Genomic DNA, 21851 nt, shown 5'->3' with positions numbered 1-21851 from the left:
GTCTAGTTCCAGAGGGCATTCTGGCAGCAGGTTCCTTGTTTTTGTGGTTTGCATGTGTGCAGAGTGAGAGATTGTGTGATCACACATGTAAGCAGTTTTATCTTGAGTTCTTATCTTTTTATGTGCACACATATTTTTGCCTCATAAAGCAGAAGCTCAAGAGGTCCCTTTCTAAAATCTTTACTTCCTTATAACTGCATTTATTTGTCTGTTTGTGGACACATTCATGGATTTGCGTGTAAGTTGGGCACCTGTGCTGTTGGTTCGTCCACGGTAAATGTCGTCATAGGCCTTCCACTGATGGGTAACCTGGTAAGCGTGGATGAATACAACCAGCACCGCAACCAGACAGATGAGAGGCACCAGCACCGCCGTGCACAGAGCTGCATAGACGTTCGGGATGAAGCACCTAGAAAAAGACAGACAGAAATGTGAGTTTTTTTGCTTCAGATTATGCAGAAAGAAGCAGAGTGTGCATATAATGCTAAAAAGGATAAAGAGAACGTCCAGCTCGAAGGTCAGCTCTAAAAAACTGAAACATATTACATGCCTTAATTGCTCTACATTCAAGTTTTACAAACAGGATCTGGTGCAACCTCTGAGCCTGCCTAAGACTAACAGCGTTCTTATTCAACAGCAGCTTTGCCTTCAGCAGCACAATGGGTATGTTCTTAAATCTTTTGAACCCTGCAGCTACAGCGAGATAACATCTGAGGTCAGAGTCGCTAAAAAGTGCTTTTCTAGTTGAGGGATGGAAGAACATTTCAATGAACAGACAACACGATTCAGTTGCCTCCTGATTTGAAAGGGAGATGAATGTGGAGTGGTTATGTGGGTTCATCTGCTGATCCTGCCTGACAGGCAAAGGAGAAACTTTAAACTTTATTTTGGGACAAAACTGAATTTCAGGCTTAAGACAAATAATAAAAAGTCAAAAGGGAGCTTATGTCTTGAAAAAGTGGAATTCTTCATTAAAAGCTATCTGTATTATTTGTCTATTGGTGTGAGTCAATATGAGCTGGGTATTTTTCACTGTCTATCTCTCTATCTGTTGTTTTCCTGGGAAATCTCTGCAGTCCCAGCCCCAGCTTCTGCCCAATCATGTTTTTTCACTATTAAAGAAAACTGAGTGACTAATTTTTCCCTGGGAAAATCAACATCCTCATATAAACTGTAACTGCCAAACAACTCCAAACACTCATGTGACTTTATCCTTTTCACAAAACAAGCTCGGCCTGTGGTTGGGTGGGAGCACAAAAAATACAGATAGGACCTCGCCGCAGGCCTGAGTAACTGCAGAGAAATAATTGGAGCTATGCTAGCCATAACATGACATGAGGTATGCCAAATAAAGCATTGCATCACGCTGTCCCAGCAAGACAGCCAGACTATGAGAGTGTAAACACACTGGAATATGGATATTTGTACTGCTGTGGCCTTGTGAGAGGATGGGATCCTACTGCGCTGAATGTCTCACAAGAAAGTGAAGAGTAGGAAATATACAAAACACTACCAAGGGGCCCATTTCACTGATGTCATGGTTTGGGAGAGAAGAAATAAAGTGAGCAATGCCTTTTATGGGGCATTTTCATAGAAATGCTGCTGCTTCTCTTTGATATACAGTATATATGGTGTATAGTGTGTTCAATGTGAGATAAGGGGTGATGAGGATCATGGTATAAATGTGTCTTCAGGAGACATACATGCTTCTATGGTAGCCTTTGATTTATGATAATGTGATCGCAGGATGTGGAAGTTGTAAAGTTTCGTTTCTACAGGTAAGAATATAAAGCAGCCTGCATGGAATAGACAGATGTGAGGTTTAAATATCCGCCTGTAAAGGAAATTACTTGAGCAGCTTTACAGCCTGGCTATAAAGCAGCCAAACTAACCGCGCATCAGTCTGTCCAGGTAACACAGTTTCTCACGTTCGACTCGTTTAAGACTTAGAGAGGCACAGCTGTTTAAATCTAAATCAAATCCAAATTGTGGAGATTTGCTGCACTAGCAAAAACAAACCTGGCGATGCATCTGCAGGGAAATGTTTATGATCACTTCTGCTCATCAGCTGTGCACAGGTGTATCACCTAAGGTCGTTAACGTGGAATTCAGTAAATTCAAGGCTTAAGAGTGAGTATGACTTTTACAGTAGGTAATCATTATAAGATTATTTTCTATCTATATCATACAATTCAAAAACATTGCAAAGTATCAATAAATGTGCCAAATAATGATCTATTTCAAGAGTCTGTTGAATTTTGCTTTTTCCAATTTAAATGATTAACGTGACTTTCATCTCAGAATTTATCTCCTGCTTTCATGCTCACAGTTTTATCCACAGAAGACGGGTCTGTCAAGTTTAAGAGACGTCTCTGTTTGGTTTAAAGACGTACTACAAGAGAACGAAAGGCTGTCTCCTCTTACTAATCATGGCCTGCAGTCACTGATTCAAGCTAAAAATGTCAGATCAAGGAATACCCATTACTGACAGACGTGACACTGACCTCGAAGACTAAAATCAGCTGTGATTAAACGAGTCCTCCTTAATTATCCCGTGATCTCATTTTCTCGAGATAAACAATCTTGTGTTCTCGAGAAAATCTGCCTTTTGTTTTCTCGGGATAACGACATAAATTAACCCGCCATCACGAGTGAACAAGCTTTTGTTATCTGTAGATAATTAACCGTGATCTCACGATAACAGCATTAAAAAAGTAATTTCAAGCGCGGCGTCTCGGCCTCCGTAATGCGGCACAATTAAAGTTGAATGAGGACCGACCCACAGAGCGGCAACAGGAGCTCTCAAACACACGATGTGAGACGCAGCCGGATCAAGGAAAATTTTGATGTACCCTGTGTAAGTACTAACTATGTGCAAGTCAGCGTACCAGCACAGCGATGATAGAAGGGGTGACAGTAAGAAAAATATGAAATTATGACAAAAACAGGGAGAAAAAAGATCTGTTATGTGATTTAATAGTGCCACTCCCTATCATAAGCTCGTCTCAACAAACGTTTTTAGCTTTTAGACCATATATGACACAAATTTGTACAATTGTAGTATAATTTATAAAAAACGGTCTTATATGACATGAAAAACTGAGACCGTTTGAGCTGTGAGGAAAAAAACGGGACCTGTTTACGCTCACGAGGCGAGAGAGAGAGGAAATTCAGAGGCTGCCTCGTTCCCTCAAAGAGGAAGGTTCACTTCCAGGAAAACTGACTGCTCCTCTGTATCCTTGAATCTCTCATGTATACGCTCACTGTGTCACACACACTCACCCACAGGAAACACGCACACACGCTCGATCCCAAGGATAACAGCCACGCCTGAGACCACTGGCTAAATTTAGATGTGATTTAAGGGTTCAAACTTCATCAGTTGTTGACTTCGCCCATCATGCACACTTGATCCCACACGGGGGACGGCCCCTCAGGCACATACGCTGCAATGTAAAGAGTTTACTACACACACACGCACACACTTCGGCATAGGTGCACCTGACTGGAGACCACTCTGCAGGTTTTTGCAAAGTGACCTCTTCTGTTGTGTTCTGGGATTCATGTACCTTGTACCGGGTATTATTAGCTCTCTCACACACACACACACGCATACACACACACACACAAACACACAAAGCCACACAGCACAGGGGTTATTTCAGGTTTCCCCCTTCCTCTGCACCCTGTTGTGTGAAAGCCTCCACCCCTAAGGTAAAGACTTGAGTTTCTATGTGGGGTGACGCATTCAGTCATTCAGCTGATTGGTCAAGCTGCCTCCTCATATGACATCACTGGCTCAGGTGTTTTCTGTTTGCTCTACTCTAGCCTGAACTTCACCTGAGCCTAAAAAAGAAACTGAAGTCACCGTGACTGACTCAGACCAGTTTCGAAAACACACTCATGAGTCCTCTTATGAAAACAGGTTACGTTAGTGCCGTGTCCATTCCACCTGCCTTTCATCAGCTCTAAAGACCACTTGTGTGTGTGTTTGTGTTTGTACGTGTGGTTTTTCACACTCACACATCTCCTTGCACCAGTCCGTACACACTGTGTATGGTCCACCCGAAGCCGCCGAGCAAGACGACCACCAGGACGACGATGACCAGAGCAGGAAGTCCCCAGCCCAACAGGAAGTAGAGCAGATATCGACGCTCTGTGTGCTCGTCATTCATCACCAGCACCTGCCAGAAGTTCACGGCCTGGGGACACAGTTTGAGGGAACAACTTGTGACAGTGAACAGAAAAACAGATGTGCCAACACCTTCACGGACTGAATCATTTCTGTTGTGAGGAAAGTCAAAATGTTCGGACTTCGGAGTGTTTTTTTCATCTTTCTTTGCTTGTGAGGACATCTGGTCTTCAGAGTGAGTCGAGTAGCACAGCACACACATAACAACCACACTTTTATCACACCCACAATAGCTATGTTTGCTTTGTAATCTAGCAGGCTTCGATAGTCTCATGCATCTGATACACTAAGCCCTCCATTGTTACATAAGCAGTCTTTGTGGACACCTGTTGGTTGCAACACAGACACAAAGTCTTATCCCTGCGTGAAGACCTCTGCAGCCAATCACTTATCTTCCAGACAGTTTCGAACCGCTGTATCGGAAAACTGCAATGGGCAAAGGTTATTTTTAAGTTTTAAAGGCAAGTTCGAAGGCAAAAAAGGACCTCTTGATTGTCATGGTTTCGACCTTTACTCCATCTAGCCTCATTAAGACCATTTTATGGCCTGTAAAGATTTAACTTAGAACAAAAAGATTTAGGTATTATCTGCAAAGCAATCATGCTCCGTCTTCTGTTCAGAGTAATAAACATTACGCAACAGCTATTACGAATACCAGCTGATGGCGTTTGTGACCGTCCATCTGTCTGCGAGCACTTCGGCAGGACAATCGCACAGAGGGCACTGTGATGCAACAAATGACAGGAGTTTCTCCCCCAGATAACCTCTGTCTCACCCAGAACCACATTCATATTGTATAACCACTGACACAACAAGCATTCTGCACAGACGAAATGCAGCACACAAAGCTGCACTTCAGTTGGGTAACAGCTCGCGACAACACGATGTGGGCCAGATTGGAGAACTGCCTCTCATTGGCTGTGAGCGGGCTGGAGCTGTTCAGGTGCAGTATAGGGATGATAGTTAACTTTGTGCTGAGCTGTTGCCTCTGCAGTGGCTGCATCACTCACTGACTGTTGATAGTGCACCCTAACAACAATGCAATGAGCTAGTAGCTCATGCGTTGGCTTGATGATGGGTTATGCTTTTGTGCTAACGTCATGCTAACTGTCAATCAAATTACAAAAAACATATCTATTTTCTTACATTTAGTAGCATCCAGCCATGCAAATAGTTTTGGCTTTATTTGTGCAGGTTTTAACGAATATGTTAATGGAAAAATTACAAAAAAATTTGTAGCTTTGTGTCTTTCCAAGTACTGGTTAGTCTGGATAATCCACATTCAAGAGGCAGCAGAAATCTTTAAGACAAAATCTCAAAAGCTTGGACAAATACAAGTGAAACTGTCTGCACTGCTGGATACCACTGAAGGCCAGTGCTCTCTCTCTCAAATGTACGTTTAACTGCTCCTTTAAGAGTGATTGAAGCACTTTTGGGAACACATGACTTCTTGGCTAGCCCGTTGACCACTGGTGGCCACTTATCCATCCACTATCACAATCAAATACATTTGTCTACCAGCAAAACACTGGCAGGTATCATCTAACTACAAAGCTGTGAAATTGGCAGCCTGGCTGGCTGTTTTTCTGGCTAACCACCACAGTGAAACAGGGTAGAAATACTCCGCCGGCCAGGCTTTAGCAGGTCTTTCCTGGCTCAAAGAGCTGCACAGTATTGTTATGTAATATTATGCAGTTCCTCAGTAAACTGAGGTCGCCTCTGCGAGCCTCTGCAGTAAAAAATAAGATGGTTTGAATAGCGATTAAATTATTGGCTGTTTTCTGGCATTATGTCAGAGCATATTCCCTTGATCAAGTATCGGACGTGCACATCCTCCCATACACACCCTCACTGCAGTTATTGATTTCTTCTTCATGGTCTGAGATGGGCTGCTGGCGCCTACACACATCAGCCACTTAGCTGAAAGCAGCTACCTGATAGGGGGGTAAAAATGGGCGGTGAGACGTCTCCGGGGTCGATACCGAGACGTCGGTGAAGACAGAAGGGTATTAGTGCCACACGTCAATGGAAGCCAGAGTGGCAGCAATATTTTCATTGTCAGCTACTATTGTTGCTGACAATAAAGAAGAGGAGACTTTTTTTGTTGGCAGGGATGTTAAAGAACAAGGGCAATTTCAGAAAAAGTAAATCTCTGCGAGTGGGTGAGCGAGGGAATGAATGTATGAATAAAAAACAGAAAATCTCTCTCTCTCCAACAACATTTTTCCACCTATTTGAACTCCTGCTGGGGTGAATCATTGTTTATGTTTCTTCCACTAGATCGTATCAGCTCTAACTACAACCATGTGTGTCTAAACCTTTAAACCTAAACCTTTTTACGTCAAAGCACATGTCACCTCACTGCCAATTCTCCTCTTCCAAATGGTAACACTTCTTAAGCCACATGAAAGCTGCTGGGCTGAGCCTTTATCCCTTCAGATGTCCCAGAGGCCATCTGGTAAATATTCCGATATGACAGAAAAGAAATACAAGAAACAGCCTACATGCACATGCAGCACTGCTTGGTCCCAATATAACCCCACTGTGGTCACTCTCCATTATCTTATTCAAAGGGCTAATCTTATAATACTGTACAAACAATAAAGTATGTGCCAGGAGAGATTATGTCCACTACACAAACAGTGATTATGTTCACTAACAAACGTCACACTTTGTGAAAGATTGAAGAGTGATGGAAATAAAGCAACGGTCAGTTACGCAAGAGGGGGACGACGAGAGGGGGAGATGATGAAGTTCATTTGGGGACAGAGTCACTTCAGGGCACCCAAGTTTATGTGGTGGCCCTCATTTTAATCCAGACTAAATGACTTGTAGGCATTCTTGTTATCCGATTCAGGGTTCACAACAGAACAACAGTTGTAAGAGATTTTGAGTTATGACGACAATGGATCATATTTCCCACAACACAATGTGAAATATTATTTGGGCCTGAGTTTTCATTACAGTTTTCATAACACCACCCAGGTCAAAATGCAGCATGCTTTAGTGTCTGAGAAATATAATTCAAGGAGAGAAAAGTCATTCGAAGTACACTTTTACCTTTGGTGCTTAATTTAAAGGATGCTTGACATATACTTTTAAAAAGCTTGCTTCTAACTAGTTCTACTTAAATGTCTTAAAAATTAATATACCAGTTCTGCAGTACTTAAAGCAGTATGTCAAAGTTTTGTGCACTTTATTGTTAGTGTATTACAAATTGTGCTTAGGTGTACTTTTAAAAAGTGTACTAAATCACAAATCATTTTAATAGTAATAACATGTACTTTTGAAGAATTTTCAAGTCCTTTGTCATACATTTTTAGCATTATTAAAGTGTACTTTAATTTCACATCATTTTAAGTATATTTCCAACACTGGTAGTATAATACAGTGGTGGTGCAAGTGTGTTTTGAATGCTCATGAATCTTTTTCAATGGTGAACTTCAATACACTTTCAGTTTATAAAAAGTTGGGCCAATTTGGCAACTATTAACACTTCAAGTATACTCAAGTATTACTAAAGTGGTACTCAAGGACTACTTGAGTACACATAAGTTTACTTGAAGGCGTACCTAGTACATTTCTCAAAAAGTATAATTTAAGTATAATAATTTTTTGCCTGGGCACCCAGTGAATGTAAGTCGGTTTGCAGTCTTTCCAACATGAATATGTATGGCACCGACAGTAAAAATAAATAAAACAATAAAATCTAAAAAGTTGCTGATCAGTGCATCTGGAAGTTTTTTAAGTTTTAAAAAGTCTGGGTTCCTCTCTGGAGGGGCTGACGGAGCACTGCAGCCCATGTTCACCACATTCCTGAGCTCTATCGAGTCACAAGTCATCTACAGTCTCTCTGAAAATTAGATTAGAATGGGCTTAGACAAGACTATATAACTGTATAAAAATGGACTAATAAAATAAGTATAGTATTTTAAGCAGTAATGTAAATCAAGCATTAATATCTTCTTCATGTGCGCATGAGAAGCTGCAAGTTGAGACTTTGCCTGCCAGGCTTTGTTCTTGGCAGTTCTGTCAAAAGAAAGGGGGAAAAGAAAAAGAGGGCGGATGGTCATGAAGGAGGGGGGTTAGTAGCTGCTGGGGTGAGGTGTTGCTAAGCGGTACCAGTCTAGGGTCAAGGATCATGTCAAGCAGCATTCTGGTGCCTTCATCTCACCCTCTAATCAAAAACCTGCCTAAGCCCACGTGGTGGAGGTTTCAGTTATTACGTAAAAAACACATGCTTCACGTAAGCAACACGAGAAAGAATGGGAACCCTGTTCATGCCAAGTCATGAGGAAAAGGAGCAAGAGAAGGAAAGGAGGTTTTACTCACAGGTGCCCTTAAATAAGAAATAATCATATTTGATATCATAAGGTGTGAGATTAACTGCAAGATACTGCAGTGAAGGACTAAAAGTGAAAACGTATAAAAATATATAAGGACATTTCATCTGCTGCCCTGTATATCTTTGACCAGCAGGCTGACTTTATTGACCCTCTTCAGTTATAGCTCAACACTTGGACCCATTGTCTGATTGGAGGCCCAGTGAACAGACCTCGTTGTTGAGGCTTTGCAGACTGGACGGACAGTTTCACATGCTGATGAGGCAGGGAGAAACAGCCTCCACCTCATCTCTTTATCCAGGAACACAGAAATACAACAATTTTTTAATGCTACAAGGAGCTTAAGTTGTTAAGTTGCCTGTGGCTAGTGTCGCTTGTTAAGCTGCTGTTACCTGTATGAGCATCCAAAAGAACTGACTGAGGTGGAAATAGTGAGAGAAGAGGGCCAGAGCGGCACAGCTGTCCTCTGAAAACATTCGGCCGCGGAAAGCTGACACCAGGAAACAGATCTGTAGAGAAAAAGAGAAAAAGACTAATTTAGAATCAGGTGCCATTGTGTGTAAATGAGGAAGCAGCAGCAGGGGGGAGTCTTTACAGCAACTACTGCAGGTACACAAACACAAATTTGCCCTTATAAGAGAACATGGTGACATTTTGTATGACTACCTGGCACACTCTCCCACACACAGGTGCAGCACTTCTTGCAGTGTCAGCGGGTCATATTGCGCATGAGGCGATGTATTGCTTGTTTGTAAGTCTATACATTTTTAAAGGGGACAGCAGGATTGAAATAGCCCCCCCCCCCCACACCGCCTGAAGAGAGAGATCCTATCCTGCAGACCTGTTACATCACCATGCAGCAAGCTATGCAGGCGGGAGCAAAAATAAAAACATCAACAACATAAACAACACTGACAAATATGCTCTTTTTGTATCATCCCACACGCACAAAGATTTGTACAAGTCTGTGGGTGCATTGCAGAATCACTGCAGAAAACAGCTTGTGGTAAGTGTGTACGTGACTGTGTGTGTGTGTGTGAGAGAGAGAGAGAGAGCTAGCAAGAGAGAAAGGGAGAGAGAGTTTTGTAGGCGGGAACCCATCAGGGCCAAAATTCAATTTGTAACATTGGAGGCAGGGCCGTGTGGAAAACCCATGAGAGCAGCAGAAAATACTGCTGTCCATCAGAGAGCTTCATTAACCTCTGGCAGCGACAGAGTGTGGAGCCCATGCAGCCGGGCGATTGTTACATAATCTGCAGCCTGTCGGCCCGCAGCCAGCGCTACGGACCAGAAAGAGGCTGAATGAAAGAGAGAAGGAGCTGAAGGATGTGGGGCGAACGATAGCACGGTGTCAGATGTCACTAACCTTGTATTCATTACACTCGGCAGTCATACAGCAGCAGACGGCTTTGGGTGAAAGAGGAAGATTTCTGCTTCGCACTGAGTCTCTTTACCCCACACATACAGTAATTATCTCTGTTACCTCAACATGCATTTGATTTGACTAAACAAAGCCCAGAAAATTGTTCTGAAACCAGATGAGCTCTTTATATATCCAAAACAAGCGAGGGTATACTGTTGGTGCCACCCTATGGTTTCGGCTAATTTGTTTAGCAAGACCGTCTCTATAGTAACCAGGTAAATAGGCATGGTGAGCTGTGACATGACCTGTTTTCCACACTCATATGTTCATTTCTGTGTTCTACTCTGTGTATTCTTAATGTCTTAGTCTTTAGTCATGCCACATTTTATGTAAGAGTTTTTGTATGGTCTTGCCACATTGTGTTTGAACATTGGTTAAGTTTCCCATTGTGTCCTGTCTTTGCCTGGTTTTGGTTACTTCCTGTTTTATTTTGAAGGTTCATGTCATGTGTCTTTGTGTTACTTTACTTCCTGTGTTTTCCCTCCTGTGTGATTGTCTGATGTGTTTCACCTGTGTCTCATTAGTGTTCCTCCCTAGTGTATTTAAGTCCGTGTCTTCCCCTTTGTCCTTGTCGGGTCGTCGTCAGCGTTACCTTACCTTGTCCCCTTGCCACAGTTATTGCCCTTGCTTTAGCACCCATATTAAGTGTTTGTCGTGTGATTCCTTGTCATGTCCGCATCGTGTTCCATGTAAGTTTGGTTCTAGTTTTGTCATTGTCTCTTGTTGTTCTTATAGTCTGAGTATGCATGTTTCTTTAGTGTTGTCTGTGTAACCTTGCTGTCTACGTTCTCACAGTCATAGTTCAAGCCATAGTCCCTTAGTAAGTGTTTGTCATGTTTCGTGTAAGTGTTTCTTGTTGCGTTTCCTTTGTTGATGCCCGTGTTTCTGTTCAGGTCTGAGTTGTTCCTTGTATCATCTTTGTCTTTTATTGTCCACAGTTCTAATAAGTTTTTTGCCTTTTTCTTGTCTTCGATCTTGTCTTGATTTATGTAGGGTCCCTGTCTTTAGTGTTGTCTGTGTTTCTCTCATTAGTTTAGTCATTAGTCATTACTCATTCGTTTTCCATGCCCTGTTCCTTCCATAGTGATATTTGTTTGTAACGTTATATTTGGTTTCGATTTTCTCGTCATAGTTATAGCATAGCCGATTTATTCTCCTCGTAAGAGCGATTTTCTGTTCTCTTTTGTTATTTAGATTCCTATTCCTCCGTTTCATAGCCCTTTGAGTTTTCCTCCTTCAGGAGCGTTTTTGGTTTGCTAGTTTTGTAACCGTAGTGTTGTCATTGTGCCATGTTTCATGTATGTGTGTCTCTTGCATTGTCTTAGTTGTGCCATGTTTTATGTTAACATCAGTTGCTAGTCTCGTCAGTGTCCTAAGTTGTCTTGTTCCAAGTTAGTTCTTGTGTTTTCCCAGAGATTTGGGTTTTGTTGAGTTAGCTTTGTGTTAATAAATTCATTTAATTTGAATCTAGCGTATTCCTTGGTTGTCTGTGTTCTTGTCCTGATTGAGTTTCCCTTTTATTGTATTGTCCATAGTCTTGCCTTGTGTGTTAGTGAGTGTTGTGTTGCCTTAGTCTTGTCCCCAGCTCCATTGTGTCTTGTGTACATGTGTGTTCGTTCCCGGTGTTGCGTGTTAGTCTATGTTCCCTGTTGTGTCTGCATCTGGGTTCCACCCATAGTTTCCTTCATAGTTCCCCTCATAGTTTCCCTAAGTCCCCACTCCCTGACAGAACGACCCGACCAGTATGAACCCAGCGGACATTAATTTCACAACAGACTCGGAGTTTGACTCCGATTTAGACGACCTCCTGGGTGTCCCCTACTGGGGGCCTCCGCTGGTCCTGACTAGATCTTCTGCGGGGAAGAACTGCCCGCCCCAGGTCCTGTACCGGGCAGACCCCCTCTACAGCTCTGACGAGGATTATATCCCAGGTGCCCGTTTCTGGGGATTTCAGCTGGACCCCGATCCTCCTGCACGGAGGAAGCGGAGATCCAGACGACCGAAGGTGTTGGCTAGCCAGCCTGCTAGCCTCCCGTCGTCACCAGCGCCACCCCCAGCGACCAAGCCAGCACCTGCACGGAGGAAGCGGAGATCCCGACGACTGAAGGTGTCGGCTAGCCAGCCTGCTAGCCTCTCATCGCCTCCTGTGCCCAAGCTGCCTCCAGTCTCCAAGCTGTCCTCGTCTTCGGTGCCACTGCCGCCGCTGCTGCCGCCGCCGTCACCAGTTCCAGTGCTGCCAGAGCCGTTGCTGCTGTCGCCGCCGTCTGAGCTGGTGCTGCTGCCGGAGCCGCTGCTGCCGCCAGAGCTGCCACCGCCACCAGTTCCAGAGCCGCCAGAGCCGTTGCTGCTGTCGCCGCCGTCTGAGCTGGTGCTGCCGCCGGAGCCGCTGCTGCCGCCAGAGCTGCCGCCGCCAGAGCTGCCGCCGCCGCCAGTTCCAGAGCCGCCAGAGCCGTTGCTGCTGTCGCCGCCGTCTGAGCTGGTGCTGCCGCCGTCGCCGCTGCTGCCGACAGAGCCGCCGTCGCCGCTGCTGCCAGAGCTGCTGCTGTTGCCGCCGCCGCCAGTTCCAGAGCCGCCAGAGCCGTTGCTGCTGTCGCCGCCGTCTGAGCTGGTGCTGCCGCCGGAGCCGCTGCTGCCGACAGAGCCGCCGTCGCCGCTGCTGCCAGAGCTGCTGCTGTTGCCGCCGCCGCCAGTTCCAGAACCGCCGGAGCCGTTGCTGCTGTCGCCGCCGTCTGAGCTGGTGCTGCCGCCGGAGCCATTGCTGCCGCCGCCGTCTGAGCTGGTGCTGCCGCCAGAGCAGCTGCTGTCGCCTCCTGGGTTGCCGCCGCCGCCTCCTGACCTCGAGCTGCCGCTGCCACCGCCTCCTGACCTCGAGCTGCCGCTGCCACCGCCTCCTGACCTCGAGCTGCTGCTGCCGCCGCTGCCGCCGCCTCCTGACCTCGAGCAGCTGATGCTGCCGTCTCCTGAACCTGAGCTGCCGCCCCCTGACCTCGAGCTGCTGGTGCTGCCGCTGCTTCCTGTCCTCAAGCTGCTGCTGCTGCTGTTGCCGCGGCCGCCCGAGCTGGCGCGGCCGCCGCTGCTGCTGCCGCCGCCACCTTCTGACCTCGAGTTGGTGCCGCCGCAGCCTTCTGAACCGGAGCTGCAGCGACCACCTCGAGCAGGATTACAGTCCTCCTTGCTGCCGGCTCCCTGTCCTGTTGCCATGTCGCCGGCTCCCTGTCCTGTTGCCATGTCGCCGGTCCCCTGTCCGGCTGCTATGTTGCCGGCCTCCTGTCCTGCTGCCCCGCTGCCGGTCTCCTGTCCTGCGGCCTCATCGCCAGCTTCCAACCTTGTTGGTCGTCGCCGGCCTCCAGAGGGGTTCCGCCCTCGCAGCTGGACTCAATGGAGGTTCCGCCCTCGCCGCCGGCCTCCAGAGGGGTTCCGCCCTCGCCGCCGGCCTCAACGGAGGTTTCGACCTCGCCGCCGGCCTCCAGAGGGGTTCCGCCCTTACTGCTGGCCTCAACGGAAGTTTCGCCCTCGCCGCCGGCCTCCAGAGGGGTTTCGCCCTCGCCGCCGGCCTCCAGAGGGGTTCCGCCCTCGCCGCCGGCCTCCAGAGGGGTTCCGCCCTCACCGCTGGTCTCAACGGAGGTTCAGCCTTTGCCACCAGCCTCCAGAGAGATTCTGCCTTGGTCTTTGGTCACTGGCCAGACCACCAGAAAAACTTTGCCGCAGCATGGACTCAATACCCTGCCCAAAGTGGACTTTTGGACTTTATGTTAACCTGGACTCTGAGTTTCCCCTCCACCCACCTTGCCCAAGTTGGACTTTTGAACTCTTTGAACTATGCCTTAGCCTGGACTTTAAGTCCCTCCCCCGGATCCCCCTCCACCCACCCTGCTTGACTTGAACTTTTTGGACTCTTTTGGTTTCATGTAGGGACATCTGGGAGCTGTCCCTTAAGGGGGGGGGTTCTGTCATGACCCGTGCCATGCACGCCGGGTTTTGTTTAGGGTCTTCTTTGTTCATGTTCATTTCTGTGTTCTACTCTGTGTATTCTTAATGTCTTAGTCTTTAGTCATGCCACATTTTATGTAAGAGTTTTTGTATGGTCTTGCCACATTGTGTTTGAACATTGGTTAAGTTTCCCATTGTGTCCTGTCTTTGCCTGGTTTTGGTTACTTCCTGTTTTATTTTGAAGGTTCATGTCATGTGTCTTTGTGTTACTTTACTTCCTGTGTTTTCCCTCCTGTGTGATTGTCTGATGTGTTTCACCTGTGTCTCATTAGTGTTCCTCCCTAGTGTATTTAAGTCCGTGTCTTCCCCTTTGTCCTTGTCGGGTCGTCGTCAGCGTTACCTTACCTTGTCCCCTTGCCACAGTTATTGCCCTTGCTTTAGCACCCATATTAAGTGTTTGTCGTGTGATTCCTTGTCATGTCCGCATCGTGTTCCATGTAAGTTTGGTTCTAGTTTTGTCATTGTCTCTTGTTGTTCTTATAGTCTGAGTATGCATGTTTCTTTAGTGTTGTCTGTGTAACCTTGCTGTCTACGTTCTCACAGTCATAGTTCAAGCCATAGTCCCTTAGTAAGTGTTTGTCATGTTTCGTGTAAGTGTTTCTTGTTGCGTTTCCTTTGTTGATGCCCGTGTTTCTGTTCAGGTCTGAGTTGTTCCTTGTATCATCTTTGTCTTTTATTGTCCACAGTTCTAATAAGTTTTTTGCCTTTTTCTTGTCTTCGATCTTGTCTTGATTTATGTAGGGTCCCTGTCTTTAGTGTTGTCTGTGTTTCTCTCATTAGTTTAGTCATTAGTCATTACTCATTCGTTTTCCATGCCCTGTTCCTTCCATAGTGATATTTGTTTGTAACGTTATATTTGGTTTCGATTTTCTCGTCATAGTTATAGCATAGCCGATTTATTCTCCTCGTAAGAGCGATTTTCTGTTCTCTTTTGTTATTTAGATTCCTATTCCTCCGTTTCATAGCCCTTTGAGTTTTCCTCCTTCAGGAGCGTTTTTGGTTTGCTAGTTTTGTAACCGTAGTGTTGTCATTGTGCCATGTTTCATGTATGTGTGTCTCTTGCATTGTCTTAGTTGTGCCATGTTTTATGTTAACATCAGTTGCTAGTCTCGTCAGTGTCCTAAGTTGTCTTGTTCCAAGTTAGTTCTTGTGTTTTCCCAGAGATTTGGGTTTTGTTGAGTTAGCTTTGTGTTAATAAATTCATTTAATTTGAATCTAGCGTATTCCTTGGTTTGTCTGTGTTCTTGTCCTGATTGAGTTTCCCTTTTATTGTATTGTCCATAGTCTTGCCTTGTGTGTTAGTGAGTGTTGTGTTGCCTTAGTCTTGTCCCCAGCTCCATTGTGTCTTGTGTACATGTGTGTTCGTTCCCGGTGTTGCGTGTTAGTCTATGTTCCCTGTTGTGTCTGCATCTGGGTTCCACCCATAGTTTCCTTCATAGTTCCCCTCATAGTTTCCCTAAGTCCCCACTCCCTGACAGAACGACCCGACCAGTATGAACCCAGCGGACATTAATTTCACAACAGACTCGGAGTTTGACTCCGATTTAGACGACCTCCTGGGTGTCCCCTACTGGGGGCCTCCGCTGGTCCTGACTAGATCTTCTGCGGGGAAGAACTGCCCGCCCCAGGTCCTGTACCGGGCAGACCCCCTCTACAGCTCTGACGAGGATTATATCCCAGGTGCCCGTTTCTGGGGATTTCAGCTGGACCCCGATCCTCCTGCACGGAGGAAGCGGAGATCCAGACGACCGAAGGTGTTGGCTAGCCAGCCTGCTAGCCTCCCGTCGTCACCAGCGCCACCCCCAGCGACCAAGCCAGCACCTGCACGGAGGAAGCGGAGATCCCGACGACTGAAGGTGTCGGCTAGCCAGCCTGCTAGCCTCTCATCGCCTCCTGTGCCCAAGCTGCCTCCAGTCTCCAAGCTGTCCTCGTCTTCGGTGCCACTGCCGCCGCTGCTGCCGCCGCCGTCACCAGTTCCAGTGCTGCCAGAGCCGTTGCTGCTGTCGCCGCCGTCTGAGCTGGTGCTGCTGCCGGAGCCGCTGCTGCCGCCAGAGCTGCCACCGCCACCAGTTCCAGAGCCGCCAGAGCCGTTGCTGCTGTCGCCGCCGTCTGAGCTGGTGCTGCCGCCGGAGCCGCTGCTGCCGCCAGAGCTGCCGCCGCCAGAGCTGCCGCCGCCGCCAGTTCCAGAGCCGCCAGAGCCGTTGCTGCTGTCGCCGCCGTCTGAGCTGGTGCTGCCGCCGTCGCCGCTGCTGCCGACAGAGCCGCCGTCGCCGCTGCTGCCAGAGCTGCTGCTGTTGCCGCCGCCGCCAGTTCCAGAGCCGCCAGAGCCGTTGCTGCTGTCGCCGCCGTCTGAGCTGGTGCTGCCGCCGGAGCCGCTGCTGCCGACAGAGCCGCCGTCGCCGCTGCTGCCAGAGCTGCTGCTGTTGCCGCCGCCGCCAGTTCCAGAACCGCCGGAGCCGTTGCTGCTGTCGCCGCCGTCTGAGCTGGTGCTGCCGCCGGAGCCATTGCTGCCGCCGCCGTCTGAGCTGGTGCTGCCGCCAGAGCAGCTGCTGTCGCCTCCTGGGTTGCCGCCGCCGCCTCCTGACCTCGAGCTGCCGCTGCCACCGCCTCCTGACCTCGAGCTGCCGCTGCCACCGCCTCCTGACCTCGAGCTGCTGCTGCCGCCGCTGCCGCCGCCTCCTGACCTCGAGCAGCTGATGCTGCCGTCTCCTGAACCTGAGCTGCCGCCCCCTGACCTCGAGCTGCTGGTGCTGCCGCTGCTTCCTGTCCTCAAGCTGCTGCTGCTGCTGTTGCCGCGGCCGCCCGAGCTGGCGCGGCCGCCGCTGCTGCTGCCGCCGCCACCTTCTGACCTCGAGTTGCTGCCGCCGCCGCAGCCTTCTGAACCGGAGCTGCAGCGACCACCTCGAGCAGGATTACAGTCCTCCTTGCTGCCGGCTCCCTGTCCTGTTGCCATGTCGCCGGCTCCCTGTCCTGTTGCCATGTCGCCGGTCCCCTGTCCGGCTGCTATGTTGCCGGCCTCCTGTCCTGCTGCCCCGCTGCCGGTCTCCTGTCCTGCGGCCTCATCGCCAGCTTCCAACCTTGTTGGTCGTCGCCGGCCTCCAGAGGGGTTCCGCCCTCGCAGCTGGACTCAATGGAGGTTCCGCCCTCGCCGCCGGCCTCCAGAGGGGTTCCGCCCTCGCCGCCGGCCTCAACGGAGGTTTCGACCTCGCCGCCGGCCTCCAGAGGGGTTCCGCCCTTACTGCTGGCCTCAACGGAAGTTTCGCCCTCGCCGCCGGCCTCCAGAGGGGTTTCGCCCTCGCCGCCGGCCTCCAGAGGGGTTCCGCCCTCGCCGCCGGCCTCCAGAGGGGTTCCGCCCTCACCGCTGGTCTCAACGGAGGTTCAGCCTTTGCCACCAGCCTCCAGAGAGATTCTGCCTTGGTCTTTGGTCACTGGCCAGACCACCAGAAAAACTTTGCCGCAGCATGGACTCAATACCCTGCCCAAAGTGGACTTTTGGACTTTATGTTAACCTGGACTCTGAGTTTCCCCTCCACCCACCTTGCCCAAGTTGGACTTTTGAACTCTTTGAACTATGCCTTAGCCTGGACTTTAAGTCCCTCCCCCGGATCCCCCTCCACCCACCCTGCTTGACTTGAACTTTTTGGACTCTTTTGGTTTCATGTAGGGACATCTGGGAGCTGTCCCTTAAGGGGGGGGGTTCTGTCATGACCCGTGCCATGCACGCCGGGTTTTGTTTAGGGTCTTCTTTGTTCATGTTCATTTCTGTGTTCTACTCTGTGTATTCTTAATGTCTTAGTCTTTAGTCATGCCACATTTTATGTAAGAGTTTTTGTATGGTCTTGCCACATTGTGTTTGAACATTGGTTAAGTTTCCCATTGTGTCCTGTCTTTGCCTGGTTTTGGTTACTTCCTGTTTTATTTTGAAGGTTCATGTCATGTGTCTTTGTGTTACTTTACTTCCTGTGTTTTCCCTCCTGTGTGATTGTCTGATGTGTTTCACCTGTGTCTCATTAGTGTTCCTCCCTAGTGTATTTAAGTCCGTGTCTTCCCCTTTGTCCTTGTCGGGTCGTCGTCAGCGTTACCTTACCTTGTCCCCTTGCCACAGTTATTGCCCTTGCTTTAGCACCCATATTAAGTGTTTGTCGTGTGATTCCTTGTCATGTCCGCATCGTGTTCCATGTAAGTTTGGTTCTAGTTTTGTCATTGTCTCTTGTTGTTCTTATAGTCTGAGTATGCATGTTTCTTTAGTGTTGTCTGTGTAACCTTGCTGTCTACGTTCTCACAGTCATAGTTCAAGCCATAGTCCCTTAGTAAGTGTTTGTCATGTTTCGTGTAAGTGTTTCTTGTTGCGTTTCCTTTGTTGATGCCCGTGTTTCTGTTCAGGTCTGAGTTGTTCCTTGTATCATCTTTGTCTTTTATTGTCCACAGTTCTAATAAGTTTTTTGCCTTTTTCTTGTCTTCGATCTTGTCTTGATTTATGTAGGGTCCCTGTCTTTAGTGTTGTCTGTGTTTCTCTCATTAGTTTAGTCATTAGTCATTACTCATTCGTTTTCCATGCCCTGTTCCTTCCATAGTGATATTTGTTTGTAACGTTATATTTGGTTTCGATTTTCTCGTCATAGTTATAGCATAGCCGATTTATTCTCCTCGTAAGAGCGATTTTCTGTTCTCTTTTGTTATTTAGATTCCTATTCCTCCGTTTCATAGCCCTTTGAGTTTTCCTCCTTCAGGAGCGTTTTTGGTTTGCTAGTTTTGTAACCGTAGTGTTGTCATTGTGCCATGTTTCATGTATGTGTGTCTCTTGCATTGTCTTAGTTGTGCCATGTTTTATGTTAACATCAGTTGCTAGTCTCGTCAGTGTCCTAAGTTGTCTTGTTCCAAGTTAGTTCTTGTGTTTTCCCAGAGATTTGGGTTTTGTTGAGTTAGCTTTGTGTTAATAAATTCATTTAATTTGAATCTAGCGTATTCCTTGGTTTGTCTGTGTTCTTGTCCTGATTGAGTTTCCCTTTTATTGTATTGTCCATAGTCTTGCCTTGTGTGTTAGTGAGTGTTGTGTTGCCTTAGTCTTGTCCCCAGCTCCATTGTGTCTTGTGTACATGTGTGTTCGTTCCCGGTGTTGCGTGTTAGTCTATGTTCCCTGTTGTGTCTGCATCTGGGTTCCACCCATAGTTTCCTTCATAGTTCCCCTCATAGTTTCCCTAAGTCCCCACTCCCTGACAGGAGTTAGCCTCATTTGGCCAAAGGCACAGTACGACAGACCATCTATCCTCTCAAAAGCAAAACAATGGGGACACTACCAAGCGAGAAATGCTAAATAAACTGCAGGACGCCAGACACATAATCATAAGCAAACAAGCTGTACATACACGCATGTTTGTTTAACACAAAAGGCTCTAATTTTGTGAAATCAAGCATAAAGGCACAGTCAAGTGTAGCATACACAAAGGGGATGTCAGCACACTTAAGGTATTTTTGTGGCTGTGTGCACCAATATGGGCACACATGGAACTGGAGTGGCTGAGCCAATCACGTTGGCTAAACTCATCCCCTTACAACAATATCATCAATACTTATATTGCATTGATGATATACTTATATATATATATATATATATATATATATATATATATATATATATATATATGGCACAGCTTTGATCAGTGCACCCACACGGATGTACTATAGCTTTTCATGACAAACCCTAATAGTCTCAGGAACTATTGAACCACTGAAACTACTGACCTGTGCTGAAACGATGACATAACAGGTTGAGAGAAAACAGCCTTGTAGGGAAAGGAGGGCAAAGGGCTTAAAAGCGTGGGTGTGTATGTGCGTGTGTGCACAGTGGTGTGAAAGGAGTTTCTAATAGATGGCTGCTCCCCAGATGTGTTTGTATGTCTGTGTCCTGCATGGAGCTGGGCTAGGAACTACCTGGCTCGGGTCAAGGACAAAAACCTGCTAAACATGTATGATAAACCAGTCTGGGTGTGTCGACAGGAAAGAGATCCACAAAGATTTTATTTGATCAGGGTCTGATCGCCATCTGCCTTTTCAAAAGGACCTCAAATAAGATGTCACACACAAGCACACTCTGACAGAAACTTGACCTGACTCTTTAGTGCTTTTGTGCCTATTACATAGTACTCTATTGTCACTGCCCACCAGGGTCTGGCTAACATATCACGCTTCCTGTCATATGGCTAAAAAAGCAGAGCAGGGCACGAAAATCTACTAAAAAAGATCAGATTTACAGTTATTTATATAGTAGTATAGTAAGTTATTTAAACCACTAAGGACCTAAAGGACTTACTTGCTTTCTATATGGCTTATAGAGACTGATCTTCCTCTGGGACATTTTTTACTTTACATGGTGTGTACCAAGGCAGCAAAGCTTTGTCATTTACATGCTTGTGTCAATCTAGCCACACTGGGCTATGAGGCTAGGAGATTCTAAAAGTTTTAGTTTAGAAACTCCACAGAGTTGCTGTAGAAGCAGTGCAGTGATTGCTTGTGAGGAATCAATACCAATAAGGCCCTAAAAAAGATTCTGCAGCCCAAACTTTTTGTAATCTGAGCCTGAGCCTGAGCCTGAACTCGAATCTCTTCTCTGAAACTACTGTGAGAAATATGGTGTGACTGAGATAAGGGAGTTACCTCCCTGGAGCTAATTACACTCAGGACAAACAGACTGAATGTACAAGGATTGTTACATGTCCCGAAACACACAGCACGAACTTCAGAGTGAAACAGACGAGGGGGAAGTGTGTAACGGGGAGTCAGTCAGGTTTCATGATCCTTCAGGCGGTTGTCAACACATCATCAGAACTGGCGTGCAAACTGCACTAACTAATGAACTGTGACAGAGCAATTATTTAACAGCCTCTGATTATATAATCACGCATGAAACTGGAGGGGCATCTGTTGGATCTCTGTAATTCAAACCTGTTGCTTGAGCTTATCGAAGAAACAACACAGTAAAGAGCAACGTTACAGAGCTAGGATTGATAAAGACATGGCTTTTGTGGAGGCCTATTAACTGAGATTATCTAAGTACATATGGAGGCCATAGTTACAAATGTGTCCATTGTGAAAATAACACAGGTACATGTCAGGACTGTAGAGATGATGACCTGTCACAGGGATAGGTCAGTAGGGTGGGGAGGTGACAGGTGTGGATGTGGAGTTTATCAAAGCCCCATGTACTGCTCTGTCCTTTGTCCCCGGGCCACGTTCTCTTTTGTGTAAGACACCCGGAGTCGACCTGTCTAGACCCTTGGGCTACAGACTTATTAAAAGCAGAGACTGGGAGGTGCTGTGGGACTGAATACAAGTCATGTCAGTGCAGCGTCTTATGTGCGTGCTCTCGTGTCTGGTAAAACAGGAACCACCAAGGCTCTCACACATACTGCTGAGAGAATGCTACTAATTCATTACCTCATTCTGCAAAGATTACATATCAAGATCCTTCTCTCACGCACACGCGATGTTGTCGGCAACACCTACAATACTGTCAGAGAGCAAACGAGACAGCGAGAGAGTAAGACGTATAGAAAGGGAGACATGACTGCAGGAGATGGAGGCCATGAAACGCCTTTGGGAAACATATACAAAGCAGGAAACAAAGCATCTCTTCTTCTACAGAATTTTTTGTGGCCTCGTCATCAGGCCTAAGAACTTAAGTCTGAACCAAATGTCCAATCAGAGAGCTCCCCTTTGTTTTGCGGCCCTGAAGGACCCGGAGACTGTCAGCTCACTGTTGTTGTTGTTTTTATTCCAGATCTACTGCTGCCTTGGGAAAAATTCTGCTTATCTTTAGACAAGATTTAACCTCACTTTGATATGACACGCAGGTCTGAGAGAGACAAAATGCTCGTCCTTAAGCTTGCAGGGGTAAACGATAAAG

The 21851-nt window shown here is 47.0% G+C and overlaps 1 protein-coding gene across 2 annotated transcripts in view; it reads right to left on the bottom strand.

The window, feature by feature from the left end:
* The window catches only part of adgrv1 (adhesion G protein-coupled receptor V1), a 105756-nt gene that overhangs the window by 20986 nt on the left and 62919 nt on the right, over positions 1–21851 (bottom strand). For both annotated transcript variants that reach the window (XM_041937413.1, XM_041937415.1), the window contains 3 exons: positions 8928–9044; positions 4024–4202; positions 252–409 (listed from right to left, as the gene is read on the bottom strand). In XM_041937413.1, coding sequence (XP_041793347.1) covers positions 252–409; positions 4024–4202; positions 8928–9044 — 454 coding nt within the window. The remainder of the gene's footprint in view (positions 1–251; positions 410–4023; positions 4203–8927; positions 9045–21851) is intronic.

Source organism: Chelmon rostratus, chromosome 5 (genome assembly GCF_017976325.1).
Source record: "Chelmon rostratus isolate fCheRos1 chromosome 5, fCheRos1.pri, whole genome shotgun sequence".
Taxonomy (NCBI): domain Eukaryota; kingdom Metazoa; phylum Chordata; class Actinopteri; order Chaetodontiformes; family Chaetodontidae; genus Chelmon; species Chelmon rostratus.
This window is presented reverse-complemented; position numbering and strand designations above follow the sequence as displayed.